This window comes from Hyalella azteca, unplaced genomic scaffold, assembly GCF_000764305.2.
Source record: "Hyalella azteca isolate HAZT.00-mixed unplaced genomic scaffold, Hazt_2.0.2 contig11415, whole genome shotgun sequence".
NCBI classification, from domain to species: domain Eukaryota; kingdom Metazoa; phylum Arthropoda; class Malacostraca; order Amphipoda; family Hyalellidae; genus Hyalella; species Hyalella azteca.
The window spans coordinates 411,887-428,061 of NW_025941414.1; the positions used below are offsets into that span (position 1 = coordinate 411,887).

Here is a 16,175-nt window from a genome sequence, read left to right on the forward strand (position 1 = left end):
ATGGCACTATAGGAAGCCAATCTGGTCATCCCTCGTGATAAGCAGGATCAACGATAATCGACTTCACTCGATCGATATTGTTACCGAGCCAATAATGACTTGACTCAATCGTGTAGCAGTCTAAAGTGTGGTTTAGCTGTTGGCAGGAGTGTATTTTTACTAATTTTACGAGGCTTTCAGATTCCCTGTAGGTAGGTGTTTAGCTCATCCAGAAAAAAAATAATTTTAATATATTATAACAATGATATTATTGAAATAGCCATCCACACAACTAAAGCATCAGTATTCTGCGTGTTGAAAACCATTAAGTTTTATTTAGGATAGACAACCTCAAGTGATGATTGTTATCTTATTAAAAATTTGGCGGGCTAAGCGTAATCAACGAACACCAAAATATGCCCGATATTAATAGAAATAAAATTTCTATTTCTTCTCCAAATTTGGATGAGGAAAACAAGCGTCATCACCTGCACCACCACCATTATCAGGATCATTACAACAAGTCTCATCAACTATTATTTTCGAAAACAGAAGAGTAAGACTTGAGAGAATCTCTGGTTGAGAGGAAGAGACACTATATATCCCGAAAATTTAATTTATACTAAAGTTATCATTTAAAAGTTGAAATAGGTATACATTAGGAAACCTTGTTTTTATTGCATCTTATTTATTCATTTTTTTTGAAAACCTAAATGTGATCATGAACATCAAATTAAATTCCCCAATTAACTCCCAAAAGTTCCCCAGCATTCATCGCTGTACTAGGCAATTTTCCAGCATTCATTTCGGTACTAGTAAATTTCCCAACATGCACCACTCTTCCAGGTAATTTCCTAGCATTATTGCTTGAAGTAATTTTCAGTATTGGTCCCCTTGAAAATATTTCAGACGTCACTTTGTGGACAACTTTCATTCTAGTTTTAGAAGTGACAGTCCAAGTGTAACGCACCGCCTGAGAAGTTATCTGTGAGTAACCTAACATAAGAGGGATTTTTTGTAGAATAAGTTTCAGATAATTTAATTGCCGATCTACCTTTATGGGTATTTGTAATTCTATTATACATACTGATAGCGCGTCAATTATGACTGCTTTTTAAAATTTAGTATTAATATGATGGATTGAGGGGCTGTTACTTCATGTTTTATGCACGGTTACCAACGTGATACTCTGTGAAACTCACACCAAATAATTATAACGGAAGTGCTGCATTATATTTTTATGAATGAAAAATATTTAATGGAGTACAAGATGATGTACATGATAATCAATTCATTAATTTTAGAGGAACATTTAGTCAATATTCGTTTAAATTTATATTATTAATGAATATATAACAATTTATGACAATTTATGATATCTGTCTCTATACTTCCCGATATTATTTTAGACTCGTAGCTGCCTTACGGTGAGAACACAAACACGCTGATGAGGTCAGTTCTGATGAGCCGGCAATGCGGCCGAGCAAGTGCGTCGTTGCTGCTGCTGCTTATGGTGGTCTTATATTTTCTGCTCACGCCGAACTTGCGGCTACCTTTTCTTGAGAACACTCTTGGTAAGGTCATAGAAATTCGTCTCTATCATAAGTTTTAACATGCAGGACCCTTGATATTGTAATTTTGGAATAATATATTAAAGATATTTAGTCAATGAGATGAGACAATTTTTTTCATAGCTGCTGTGTATCATTTCAACTTATGAATATCGGATCAAATTAATAAATTGCCTCAATCTCGATTCATATAATTTTTACTGGCTCTCAATAATTTAAAGTTCCTCACAGGCTTTTTGGAAGAACCAAACACAGAAACTTACAGTTTCTGCATCATATTGCACTGTGTAATCGATTGTTCTCTGACAACAATTATTTTCAGGTATTAGTTGAGTCTCTGTTAAGATAATTAAGATAGTTCAACTATTGATTCTAACGTTGAACTCACATCCAGCCTGTGATACATTTTTCATTCGTTCAGCCAAAGTTCGTTTTTTCCCATACAAAAGGAGCTTGAATACTCAACGCTTCAACAATGAACTATTCGCGTTTTCTGGACGTCCAAAGCAATGCAGGTTTTTCAGCAAATTAGGGAAAATTAATATACTTTACCGTTCAAATTTTCACTGACACCTGAAGAACATTTGTATTTTTCTATCAGAACCACGCGGAGGACAGCAAATTCAAGAGGAGATCAATATAATCCTGGTTATTTGCCGCAGTGAGTATTGCATTTTTGAACTGGTGACTTGACAAACTTTTTATTGTGCATTTACAATACAGTTAAAAAATATTTTTAATTCCAATATCTAGATCTCATTCATGTACAAATAATATTTTGTTCACAGGCAACTCAAAGAATCTGTTGAATTCCATTGATAGACAATTACTGCAAGCAAGCGTGGCCATCAAAGCAGCCGCGTATCTCTCCCTTCAACGCATCAGGTGAGAGTTGTAAGGCATGGTTATCTCCACATGGTGTTAACCTTGACAGTCTCGTTCATAGGCTGTTGAAAAATAGGGGTTAATAATCCTGCGTCTATGATAAAGAAATTGATAAGCATGAGTCTAATGCTTTCTCAACCGCCTGCTGCTGTACGTTAACTCGGTAAAGGTAAAATAGTCCTTCACTATATTCCCTTTGATGCCCCCAGTATCTATAACGAATTTTGATAACGTCTTGGCTTCTGCCAGGGATTCGCTAAACTAGACTTATGTTATTCTGGGTATTTTTATATCGAAATAATTTTCTGGTAATATAATTTTCTTATATCCGACTTTATTGTCTTCCAAGAGTACGATAAGATTTGGCTGACGCCGAGTCATACAAAGCTAGCAGGCTTCTTAGATGCTGAACTTCAATCCGTGCCACAGGTTGTATGGAGCGGCTGATTTACTTGTTCCCTGTGTTCTAGAAGACACCTGCTGTGAAGTCGGCTCGCATCCAAATTTCATTATCCTACTCCACAATGAATGGTTAAAGTTTACCAAATAGGCGACTTATTCGGCATGGTATTGTGTGTTGTTTCTATTTCTATGTACTGTGTGTCTGTGTCCCATTTTCAACGGTTAAATTCCGTTCGTCCGCATCTCCGAATGTCTCTGACGGTATTTATGAAATATTCCTTCATTCTATTGTCTCATAGTTCAGCTTTTGCTGTGGTCGACAGAGATTGGCTCAAGCATTTGGTGCCTTTCACAATTAAATCACATGGTGCTTTTAACAGTTAAATCACATGGTGCTTTTAACAGTTAAATCACATGGTGCTTTTAACAGTTGAATCACATGGTGTCTTTCACAGTTAAATGGGGATTGAGTTGTGGTGGGCAGGTTGCGAGTACCTGGGAATCATATAAAGAAAACGAAGTAATTGTTTCCAGTCTGTAGGTCATGATGCTTTTGCGACAAAATATTTGTGCACCATAAAAACGACGAGTTTCTAATTCAAGTTCTGACTGTGCTAATTTGCTTTGGGCTAACGAAAGTAAAATTTAATTGGAAATTATTTTCAGATTCTTAATCGTGAGCGACTCCCAGGATGTCTTCAACGAACTGGTAGCTCTGACTCAAGCCTGGCCAACGGCCTACAAAGAAAGAATCTCTTTTAAGGTGACACTTCTCGTGTCCATATAAGGCGTATCTTGATTTGAATTTAAAATCGAAATAATCTCGGCACTAATTAATGCTATTGTTTGCAAGTTTTTCAATAACATTAAAAGTTTTAGAAGTTGCAGTTCATGTAGAAGTTATGTGAAAGTAAGAATTTGAATGCTACGAGCGGTTGGATTGACAGTCGAATTTTCAGTAAACAAGTACCTATAGAATTGATGTTAGTTTTCAAATTTGTAGTGGTAGAAGATGATTAATAATTTATATCCGAGTTATCTTCAGGTATGAGATTCATTGATATATTATGTATTTCATTCTAGAAGGTTAATGAGTTAGCTGAATCAATAAAATTATATATGTTTATTTCTACCTTAGAAATTGCGCACTTTTCATTAGAAACGTTCAGTACTCCGTCAAACTGTAAATTGGACAGATTAAAGCAGAAATTTGTGTATAGTTAGTTATGCTATTCATAATCAATTTGTTAATATTTTTTTGTTGATTTATTTATATAGTAATCGAGAGGTCACTAGTTTTTTATGAATAGAGACGAATAATTCTATGGCCTACACAAGTTATCGTGCAGAATATCCTTTAGTTGTGCATATAGTGCAGATTTCACGTTACTTCAAATCATGTAAATCGGAAACACGCATAGATGAATTCAACGTCAAGAATTAGTGGACACTTCAATTGTGAATACACGCTGCCACCATCCATATCGCTGAAAAATAAATTCTAAACACCATATTTACGTAAAATAAATCGGTAATTTTAGGCTCTCAGATAATTTATTATTTAATATAACCATTTTGAAACTTTTAGTTCTTGGCCTCGTGGTACCCACCGGAGCACGAGGACATGAAAGGCCTCTTCCGCCCCTGCTCGTCTCAAAGACTCTTCCTGCTGCGCCTGCTGCCGGAGGAGTCCGCCGTCCTCTACATGGACAGCGATGTCATCTTCCTGCGCCCGCCTGAAGAGCTCTGGCAAATTTTCAACGAGTTCGACGAACGCCAGTTTGCCGCCGCGGCTCTTGACAAGCGAGATTATAATTATATACCGAAGGTGAATGAGCTTAGTATAGAAAGCATATTGCATATTTTCTTTTGCTAACTGTACGCATCCGTATGATATTTCAGAGAGTGAGTCAATTTTGAAAATTAGGCTCCTAATTATGCTAAATTGCCATAAATGTACATGGTTTCTAACAATCTCATTCAAGAATGGCTCTGAAATTTCGCATTCACAAATGTTTATTTAAGTCAAGTTTATTTCGATTTGCAAAGCTCTCCTCTAATATAAACGGCTATATATACATATTTTTAATGTTGTAGCTGCTTGTAACAAATAATGAAAAACTAATGAAATAATGACATACTTATCTTCGGTTGGAGTTCCATCTTTTCTCCATGAGTGTAAAAACATGATAAACAAATGTTTGCGAAATTAATTTTAATTTCTTTGTACCCTCAAAGAGTGTAGAGGTGTTTCTCATGGGAATATACATCAAGCTGACCGCCTGAATTGCTTCTCATTTTTGCAGGAGGTTCGGATGACAGATATGGGGTTTAACGCAGGTTTGATTCTGATGAATTTAACCCGCATGAGGCAGTTCCCGGGAGGCTGGGAGGACCAAGTGCTCAACATCACGGCTACATACAGCGATCATTTTCAATTTGGCGATCAAGATATACTCAACATCTTCTTCGCCAAGGTAAGTCGACGTCCCATGACGCATGACAGTTTAACACGCTAAACACGTTCGATTAAAATTTCAAAAAAATTATCGCTTCTTACCCGGAATTTTTTAGTTTTTTATTATGGTAAATTGGCGATTTAATAAAACTGACCACATGAATAATGGTCCTTTCATCACTAGATGAAACCATAACGGTCGCTCAAGAAACGTTTTTTACAAGCAGTGCGAAGTGTTGTTTGTTTCAATTATTGTTGTAAGCCGCTTTTGCTCAGCGGTTAGCCCCACTGGTCATAAGTTCCGTGGTCACTACTAGCCCATTATCCATAATTTCGACCTTTTATGAAACACTATCTGCTGGAGGCTACCGCTGCCTTTTCATTGCCCTACTTCGAAAATTTGATATTACAACACTTCTCTTTAACTTCACTTCTTGTTGTTTGTTTGTCTGTCTGTCTGTCTGTCTGCTACAAATCTTATAATCGATATTTAACACACTTCTACCTGTCCAATCGATCTGAAATTTTGCACACTTGCGTAAAGTTGGAGACAATGCATGAATCAATTGACAGAATAAATAATTTTACGAACTAAAAATTTTTTTTCATTAATAAAAAACATTTAAATATAATTTCGTCTGCTACAAATCTCTTAATCCATATATGACGCAATTTGACCTGTCGAATCGATGTGAATTTTTGCACCATTGCATAAAGTCGGAGACAATGCATGAATCAGTTGACAGAATAAATAATTTTGATAATTTACAAAATATAAAAAAATGTGAAAAATAATTTTTTTCAATATATGAAAATAAAATTAAAAATTCATTGTACATGTGTAACATCCAAGACACAGGATTTTTCAGAAGTATTGTCTTTAAAAAGTAATTTTTAAACGCATATTATTTCTTATTGGTGTCACAGGACTAGTGTTTCTGAGTGTGAGGGCCACAATTAACAAGTCTCGCTACTCTAATATTTTATTACTTATCACCACTCTAATATTTCCTTACTTCTAGAGATTTATGATGAATACAAACCTCTTTATCCATACAATGCCATCAATGTTCCGTAGATAATGCAGTTTCTCATCAATATGACATGGAATATTCATGTTCTAACGAACGAAGACTTATATGTATATGGTCTACGGGTGGCGTGACCAATATGTTAGAGTCTTTCAATGACTAAGCCGGGATTCTACATACCTCGTGATTTTTCATTACAGTTCAAGTCTCATTTCTACCCACTTGGATGCGAGTGGATGGGGCGAGCTTTTTACTGTGAAAGGAAAAAACTTCGCGCCTGTCCTAAAATGATGAACGAAGGGTCGAAGACAGTCCATGGAGCCGGGGGGAGCTTCTATACTAGAGGAAAATTCAAAGTGAGTTGAAATCTATTTTAAACATAAAATAAATCTTAGAATGTATTTTTTATCTAGCAAAATAGTTAAAAACTTTAATATGAATTGACTAGTAATTAAAGTTAAAGATCTCTCTCGTGACAACACAACTCATCACTCATCAAACCAATCAAGTCTGCCATTTACATTTAGAAGTTAAATATGGATTTAATTTGAATAGGAAAAGGAAAAATGCGATATTCGATAAAACTGAAGTCTTTTTTCTCCCTAAATGATTATTGAAACTTACACCGTCATCTATCTTAAAAACTTATACCAACAAGCCAAATATGTTGAAGCAAAATTTTGGCAGACATGACATGTGATTCAGGAAAATACGGATTCTTTTTCTGTGGAGTGATTGCACGGTTATGCACCTTAATATACGTCCATTTTCACGTACCTACCTTATTTTCCTGAAAAAATTCAAATGTATTTTGAACCTAATCTTATCAACATTTGAAGACAAAGTGGCTCATAGCTTCATGTTTTTAGCGCATTTTCTCATTTATGGAAAAAATGCCCTATTGAGCGTCATGTCAGCCTGTCCGTCCGTGACTTCACGTTTTCGTCGACGAGAAAATGCGCTCTCTGTCACTCACTGCAGCACTGAGTGAGTACTGAGTTATATTTTTTTAACTTGATTATGCAGTATGCACAAGAGCGCAGGAAAACTTGGTATGCCTATAGATTACGTAGCGTGCCCGTATTTTTATTATATTTTCTGAAGGAATTACCGATGTGTTTAAGCATTCCTACTCAAGTAAAGGCCCATTGCGTCACGATGAGCCGGTGATGCAAGGACCGTACGTGGGCTAGCTAAATGTTAACTCTTGCACTACATCCCTAACAAAATTCGGGGTATGCTTCAGCCTCTGCCCCAGAGTTGCTATGTTCGCGTTAGAGTTATTCTGGGTCAGTTGGCCACCTGATCGCAATCAGCGACTAGTCAGAACCTCCTTGCCGACTTTATTGTGTCCTGAGAGTAGGGCAAGAGTTAGCAGCATAAGGACCAGGCGCTTGTAGCTGTCTGATTCGGGGACCGGAATGTAGACCAAAAAGCGGACAGTGAGAAGCTGATTTACATTCGGTCCGAGTCCTAGGCGGTTCCTAATTCAGGGTGGCCACCAACTAAAAATTTTGATAGGGATATTCCCTTTTTGTTTCAAATTTGTCTAGGGTTCTATTAAACGTCGTCGACGTCAATGGTATTCTAAGTATATTTTTATCGTCAGAAAACAAAGGATTTGTCTTTGCTTTAATTACCAATGTATACAGGTGGAATAACTGTCATCAATGTTATTCGTCTTTGCGAGGAATATATAAGTAATAATTCTCGTGTTTTGTTCAATGTGTTGAACATGTCATTTTCTAACGGGTGGTAAAATTTATTATTAATTACAAATCTTGAAGAGCCTCCAACAATAAACATTGAATATTGCCGTGATAATTCAATTATTTATTGACAGCTATTAAGCATGATGTTAATATTTCTATACTTTTCAGGCTTTTTATAAAGCGTGGCAAGAACTGAACATGACGCAGCACGTCAATGAATTCCAGGCAAATTTGAGAAAAAATTTGTCTACAGCTCAAAAGGATAAACATTGCGTAGAACATGAATACATTGACCGGATTCTCTCACAACAACTTGTTCCAAGTGAAAACTCTTCGGCTAGGTATCGGTAGTTAGTATAAAATTAAGCGTGGAGACGATGCATAATTGCTTTTAACTTAAGTCTAAAAAATTTTTTCGTCAGTTTATGCTTTTATGAAATTAATATAAATTGGTTTAAATCTTGTAACAGTTTTTTTAGTTTGTAGTGAAATGTAAATTCACGTTTCCATAGTTTTCGTGCGAATTTTGCACAATCATTTAAACGATTAAAATTATGCTTCCTGCACCGAGTTATAGTCAGATAATTCTACAATAAATAAATTAACCCAACAAATTATCTTTTTCACGTGAAAGACGAATATTAAATTTGTTTGAGCAGATCTCAAAATTCATTCATTTTTGCATCTCATCAGTTGGGTTTCTTTTAAGAACTATTCTACGAGATTTAAACTGATTTTAATACCTAATTTCTGTTGTAATCACACAATGAATAGAGAGAAATAATTCACCGTTTCGTCATTGTGACGTAGATGATGAATGATTTATAGGAATTAAAATAACGAGCCAAGCAATGTTTTTTTATTTTTATATAAATAGTTTCTTAATCTTCTAATTGTCTTTAAGGCATTATACTTCCTTACGAGGTGCGTAATAAATTATGAGTATTATATTTTTGGAAATGTTTAATTTCTAACTTGTTAGATGTGATTTTGTTTACGCTTGATATTTGCACTGAGAGAAATGGAAGAGTCTGGATGACCAATTTAGATGAGTCAACCGCTGTCCAATTAGCGATGCACTTTGCTGACTCACTTGACCGTAACAAAATTGTAAAATATATTATGAAATTCATTTACTCTTTGTTTATTCTTTAGTATTATTATTTTAGGTATCGTCGGTTCTTTCGGCCATTTCCCGTAATGAAATGCGCGGTTAGGAAGTGAACGAATTTCTCAAATTAAGTGAAATTCGGTGCCGAATCATCGTTGTTATCACCCGTAATCACAAATTCTGAAATGGTTGAACTACTCTTCCTGCTGCGCCTGCTGCCGGAGGAGTCCGCCGTCCTAGCTCTACATGGACAGCGATGTCATTTTCCTGCGCCCGCCTGAAGAGGTCTGGCAAATTTTCAATTAGTCCAATGAGTCGAGCAGTTTGCCGCGGCAACTGTCTATGTCGCGGGTTACCATTATTTACCAAAGGTGAAATAAATTAACATGTAGGAATAATTATTTATTATTTATGAGTTATATAAATAGCAGTTCTGGAATCCGCTTTATTTTATGACAGCACAGCAACTTCTTATTTCACACTGAAATATTCGCACCTTAGTATCCTTATAGTATGCGTTTCGGACGCAGCAGTCCGAGGCAGAGCTGGAGCGACTCCTCTGCATTCAACAGCTTTCAGCTTCAGCAGGCAAGTCATCTTAGCCGCTAAGGTTAATATGGCCAGTTTGTAATAACCGCACTTAAGGCTTCAGTTGGGCCAGTAAAAGCACGATTTTACTGGTCATGAGCGCATCTCTGGAGGAGAGGGACGCAGGTGAAATTCTGAGATACACCAAAAATTTCACTAGGTTGCTCAAGGTAAACCGATATATGCTATTTTCTGTGAGTATAAACATATAAGGCTTTCGCTACGTGTACAATGTATTTACCTACTATGTAGCCAAAAGTCACCTAATGTTTGATGGCCACTCTGTCTTGGATCGAGCAGCTTCCTTTCAATCGAGTCTAGGAATGATATTGAATCGCCTGAAGAAACAATTAATAATTGTTATATGTTTATTGATTAAACATTCATGGGTTGAGTAACTACAAAAATTTTCGTTTTGTAACAGAAGTTGGTTGTATTAAATGAAGTGTCGAGCAGAACGAATTTCCATCAGTGATTTATATATTTGAACAGATGTATACCGAGAGAAATAAAACATCAAAATGTGCATTGTTCTACGAAACTGAATTCTAGTCCCATAAAAGAGAAATACTCTCCTACGATTCTAAATTATTCAACTATAATCAACTCCCATTCAACATTTAACCATCGAAAAAAGGCCGTTAATGACGTATTAATATAATGATGAAAATGCTGGAAAATCATTAACAAATAAATTGCGGTTATTAATTGATATATACTATCGCTAGCAATAAACAATACGTACACACTAAACCGCTTATATAAGCAGCAGTATAGAAGCAGTAATACTCACTGCGACAAAGCACCATCACTATTTTGATCGCCTCTTGGTCTTCGCGCAGTTCTGCTAAGAAAATAACGCTCGTCAATGAAACGTGGGAAGCAGAAACTGACGTCAGAAATATTTCCTCATACATCGAGAATCCGTTCAAAATTTCTAAATATATTGATTAGGCACAATCTATTATAGTTAATTATAATCCTCATATATAAGTTTAGGTTTCAATTCCGTTCTCTCATATGTTGCATTCTTATGAATGGTAATCTTAATGTTATCATTGTAAAAATGGGAGACCAAAAAATGGAAGCTTGGAACCATGGTATGGAAAAACCAACTGATTATTGTCAACCTAATGATTAAACTTTTCTCTGGTGTACATGAAATATCAATAGGTGCACCTAATACCAATTAAGTACACTCAAATGTTGCCATTAAAATGTGAAAAAAAAACTTGTAGACTTGACTTTTCGACCAGCAAGGTTTTAAGCAACCTTATAAGCAGAGAGCTTCCAACGAGGTACCTACGGATTTTGCGATGCTACTGGCAAAAGATGGATGCCACATAGTAATGTGGCATCTCTTATATGAAGTTTTTTAATTTAAATTAATATACGATGAAAGGTTCTGTTATCGAGGAACTAGCCCGCATAACTCGTTTTGATTCTGTTTCAATGCACGATCGAAAGCTTATGAAACGACTTGTAGCTAATTTCTTTGAATCATGAAACTTCTACTTAAGTTAATGAATCAATGCGCTGTTAAATTCTACATAATTGAGTGAATCAACGCACTCTTAACTTCTACTTTATTTAATGAATCAATGCACTCCCGGTCATCTAATGGAACTAATATGTTTGAGGGCTGATTTTATTTTGAATTTTACCTTATTTATTTTCGCAGTTGCATCTACGACGTAAAAAAATTTAACTCAGTACTCACTGCAGTGAGTGACAGAGGACACATTTTCTCGTCGACGAAAACGTGAAGTCACGGACGGACAGACAGACGAACATGACGAGCACAATAGTGCATTTTTTCCATAAATGAGAAATGCGCTAAAAAGGCAGTGCCGCAAAACTTTACTGTCGAAGTACGTCAGCCTTCCGTACACAAGCATCCAAATTAAATGGTCCCTAATCTGCCTCACGACCTACTCTGCCATACACTCATATTGCCCAAGCTAAATAAGTTGGAATCGTTAAAAATTCTGCACTGAAACAAATGTTGTGATAATTTACTATGATAAAAAGTTAGAGCAGGTGCAATTATAACTGAGCCGGCATTTGTCGTACATCGAAATATCCAAGACGATTCTTCTTATATGAAATTGCCAGCTAAAAATCAAGGGTGCATTTTTAGAGAATTTTCTCATTTATGGAAAAAATGCACTATTGTGCTCGCCATGTCCGTCCGTCCGTCTGTGTCTGTCTGTCTGTACGTCCGTGACTTCACGTTATCGTCGACGAGAAATGCGCTACCTGTCTCACTGCACTGAGTACTGAGTTATATTTTTTGATTAACGTCAGTCCATAACACGTCATTAACGTCATTCTTATTCGTCAGACAATGTGTATGCAATTGTTTTCAATTACGCGGCAAAGTTCAACTTGCTGAGAGAAGCCTGGTTCCTCCTCATTTATTGTCAGAATTCAATGAAACGTGAGAAGCAAATGAGTTACTGACATATAATTTCAAATCAATCTCCAATTTCGTCGTGTAGATAATAATAAGTTTTTCGTTTGAAAAAATGATTTTAGGGATTGAAAATCATTTGCGCCATTCATGCAAGCTTTAAGTTCCCTTGGATTATAAAGCCACTGCAAGTCATAGCTAATAAAAAAATAACAACAGACATTTTGTAAGAAAAAGAAACACGATTCTAAAATAACACTGCTTCTTTGACAACAGATAATTTATTCTAGGCACGAAAAAAAATCTTGAATCAAAGTTCGTTTCATAGACATTAGACGATATAATAATAAAAATATGATATTGAACCGGTCCGAAATAATCTTTATGTCATCACTAGATAACTAGGGAAAATAACGGAGAAAATATAAATTCTTTGCTTTAGCATAATCCTAGAAATGTAACTCTCGATTGAAAATCGAGAGATAACTAGTAAATTGAAATTTGCCAGAGTTCTTCAGGCGGGCGCAGGAAGATGACATCGCTGTCCATGTAGAGGACGGCGGACTCCTCCGGCAGCAGGCGCAGCAGGAAGAGTCGCTGAGACGCGCTGGGGCGGAAGAGGCCTCTCATGTCCTCGTGCTCCGGCGGGTACCACGAGGCCACGATGGCTGTGCAGAGAGGCAATGCAGCTAGCATTCTAACGGCGGTCAGAGAAAAGTTCGACGTGGGCCCGCTCCTCGCTCGCGTCACAGCTCAGTGACCCTCGGAGTCGGTGTAGGCCACCATCAGAGGCGTTAAGGTCGGGGCCCTGATCATTGACCTGAAACCATTCCCTGTTTTTAATTAATAAAATCAATTCCTTTTTTTTTGTTGGAATGGTGAGTGTGGGAGGCCTTTAAAAAAAAAAAATTACAAAAAATCCTAAACATCTTTCTCGCAGTTATTCTATAACAGATAAGACAACCTGAACGTTCACTTAAATCACAAGCGGCTGAAGGCTTTAATTAATAAGAAGGATCAACGAATGACCATAGACGCTTCCAATATTTGGGTCGACGTTGCTAGAACATTTCTTACGAAACTCTTAAAGCTAAAAATCCTTACATTAGGGTTACTTAATATCAATGTTTTTATTAAGGGTCTAAATGAATTACATAATTAAAACCAGACATGAAACAGAAAATAAATTACATTGAAAGAGTGGCTTGCAGAAGCCGGGAAACAGTAAATAGCAAGCAACATGAAGAATCTATATTAGTAATACTCCTTTGCTTCTCAAGTTTTCTCGTGGATATTTATTTAAGTTAGTGACATTAAAATCAATCAAGCATCTTGGTGGCTGTTAATATATGCTGAATGCAATTAAGTATTATGACGTTGTTCTTTTAATGGTTGGGAAAGATATATTTGATTTAGTATCAACTTGGATTTTGAAATAGGGTGCCAGGATAGCTGCTCCCCGATTTTGTCTAGACATGTCTGGAGAAATGTTTAATGCGTGTAAATTTCCAGTGCCTCAGATAAGAAAAACTACAAATCTTAGTTCTTTTTTACAAAATTAACTTGAAAGTTGACCATCTTCGTATTTGCTAAATTAATATTTAGCAAATATTATACAATATAGTATTTGCTTAAATACAATGACATCATTTCAATCTTTAATGATTGAAAAATAAAATAATGATGTTGAGTACCACATCATAAAATAAAATTCTAACCTGGTTCTTGTGTCGCAAACCATATCACAAATGGTGGAGTAGATGTAACTTTTCGAAACCATTTCAGAAAAACGAATTAGCTCTTTGTTTTCTATGTAAAATTGATTTTTTGTGAGGTTTAGATGTATTTACACAGTCTGCAGCAAAGTGACTTGCCATAACGATTTTAATAATCAAATCATTGTATCATTTAAAATTTTAAGAAATTCGGTCATTTCTCTACATTTTTCCCATATTATAAAAACAGCTCAAGGTTGAGCCAATGTAACAGACAATATTATCTCAACAAACGAAGTTTACTCTCTTCTCTCAATAATCAATAGTTTTCCCGTGACTGATTAGATTGTGAGCAGTACATTGTCATTCGCACAACAATCGATGCCAACGATCGTGTAGCTGCTGTTTTCATGCTCATAGAGCAGTTACATATTCTAAAGTGAGGTTTAGCTGTTGGAACGAGTGTATTTGTACTAATATTGCGAAGCATTCAGATTCCCTGTAGGTGTTTAGCTCATCCAGGAAAAATAGTAATTTTGATATATTATAACAATCATAGTATTGAAATAGCCCATCAACGCAACTAAAGCACCAGTATTCTCCGTTTTGAAGTCCATGAAGTTTTATTTAGGACCGACAACCTCAAGTGATGATTGTTATCTTACTAAAAATGTGGTGGGATTGGTGTCATCAACGAAGATGCCCGATGTTGTTATAAATGAAATTTTTATTTTATCTCTAAGCTTGGATGGGGAATACAAGCGTCATCACCTACACCACCACCATTATCAGGATCATTACAACCAGTCTCATCACCTATTATTTTTGAAAACGGAAGGGCAAGAATTGAGAGAATCCGTGGTTGCGAGGAAGAGACAATATATTCCGAAAAGTTAATACATACTAAAGTTAAAAATTAAAAGTTAAAAAAGGAAACATTAGGCATAGCCTTGTTTTTATGCATCTAATTTATGGAAAACCTTAGTGTGGCAATGAACATCGGATTTAATTCCCTAATTAACTCCCAAAAGTTTCCCGACGTTCATCGCTGTAGTAGACAATTTCATTGTTTTCATTACTGTACAACTTGATTTCCCAGCATTCATTTCGTTACTAGTTAATTTCCCAACATGCACCACTCTTCCAGGTAATTTCCTAACATTAATGCTTGACGTAATTTTCAGTATTAGTTACCTTAAAAAATTTTCAGACGTCGACATAGTGGATAAATTTCATTCTAGCTTAAGAAGTGACAGTCCAAATATCACGCACCGACCTGAAAAGTTCTCTGTGGGGAATTAACCTACCATAGGAGGGATTTTTTTTGTGGATCGATTTTCAGATAATATAATTGACGATATAAATTTAGGGGTTTTATGTAATTCTATTATACATACTGATAGCGCGTCAATTATGATTGCTTCTTAAAATAAGTTTTGGTATGTTGGATTGGGGGGCTGTTACTTTGCGGTATATACAGGGTTACCAACGTGAAACTCTGTGAAACTCACACTTACTAATAATTATTGCCGAAGTGATGCATTGTGAATGAAAAATGTTTAATGGAGTACGAAATGAAGTGTATGATATTCAATTTATTAATTTTAGAGGCACATTTATTAATATTCGTTTAAATTATTATTATTAATTGGAATTAAATAATTTATGAAGATATATTATACACTATACTTTCCGATGTCGGGATATTATTTAAGACTTGTAGCTGCCTTACGTTGAGAACACGTTGATGAGGTCAATTCGAATGAGCCGGCAATGCGGCCGAGCGGCTACGCTGTTGCTCCTGCTTATGATGGCCTTGTATGTGCTGCTCACGCCGAACATAAAGCGACCCTTTCTTGAGAACAACCTTGGTAAGCTCATAGCAATTCATCGCTATCATAAGTCTTAACATGCAGAACCCGTGATATTGTAATTTTGAAATAATATATTAAAGAAATTTAGTCAATGAGAAGAGACAAAATTGTTTTTATGTCTGCTGTGTTTCATCTCAACTTATGGATATCGGTACACATGAATAAATTGCCTCAATCTCGATTCATCTAATTTTTATTGGCTCTCAATAATTTAAAGTTACTCACACGCTTTTTGGATGAACCAACTACAGAAATGTAAAATTTTTGCATCAAATTGCCCTGTGTGATCGTTTGTTCTTTGACAATAAACATTTTCAGGTATTAATTGAGTCTCTGTTGAGATAATTATTAGAGTTCAACTATTGATTCTAACGTTGAACTCACATCCAGACTGTGATACGTTTTTACGTGTTCAGCCAAAGCTCGCCCTTTCCCA

General features: G+C 35.9%; 1 protein-coding gene across 1 annotated transcript in view; it reads left to right on the forward strand.

Moving 5' to 3' along the window:
- Nucleotides 1–882: 882 nt before the first annotated feature.
- The window catches only part of LOC108666050 (glucoside xylosyltransferase 2-like), a 44,241-nt gene continuing 28,948 nt past the window's right edge, over nucleotides 883–16,175 (forward strand). Inside the window, exons 1-4 of the mRNA XM_047882823.1 lie at nucleotides 883–966; nucleotides 1,389–1,553; nucleotides 2,152–2,211; nucleotides 2,339–2,435. Coding sequence (XP_047738779.1) covers nucleotides 1,427–1,553; nucleotides 2,152–2,211; nucleotides 2,339–2,435 — 284 coding nt within the window. The 5' untranslated portion in view covers nucleotides 883–966; nucleotides 1,389–1,426. The remainder of the gene's footprint in view (nucleotides 967–1,388; nucleotides 1,554–2,151; nucleotides 2,212–2,338; nucleotides 2,436–16,175) is intronic.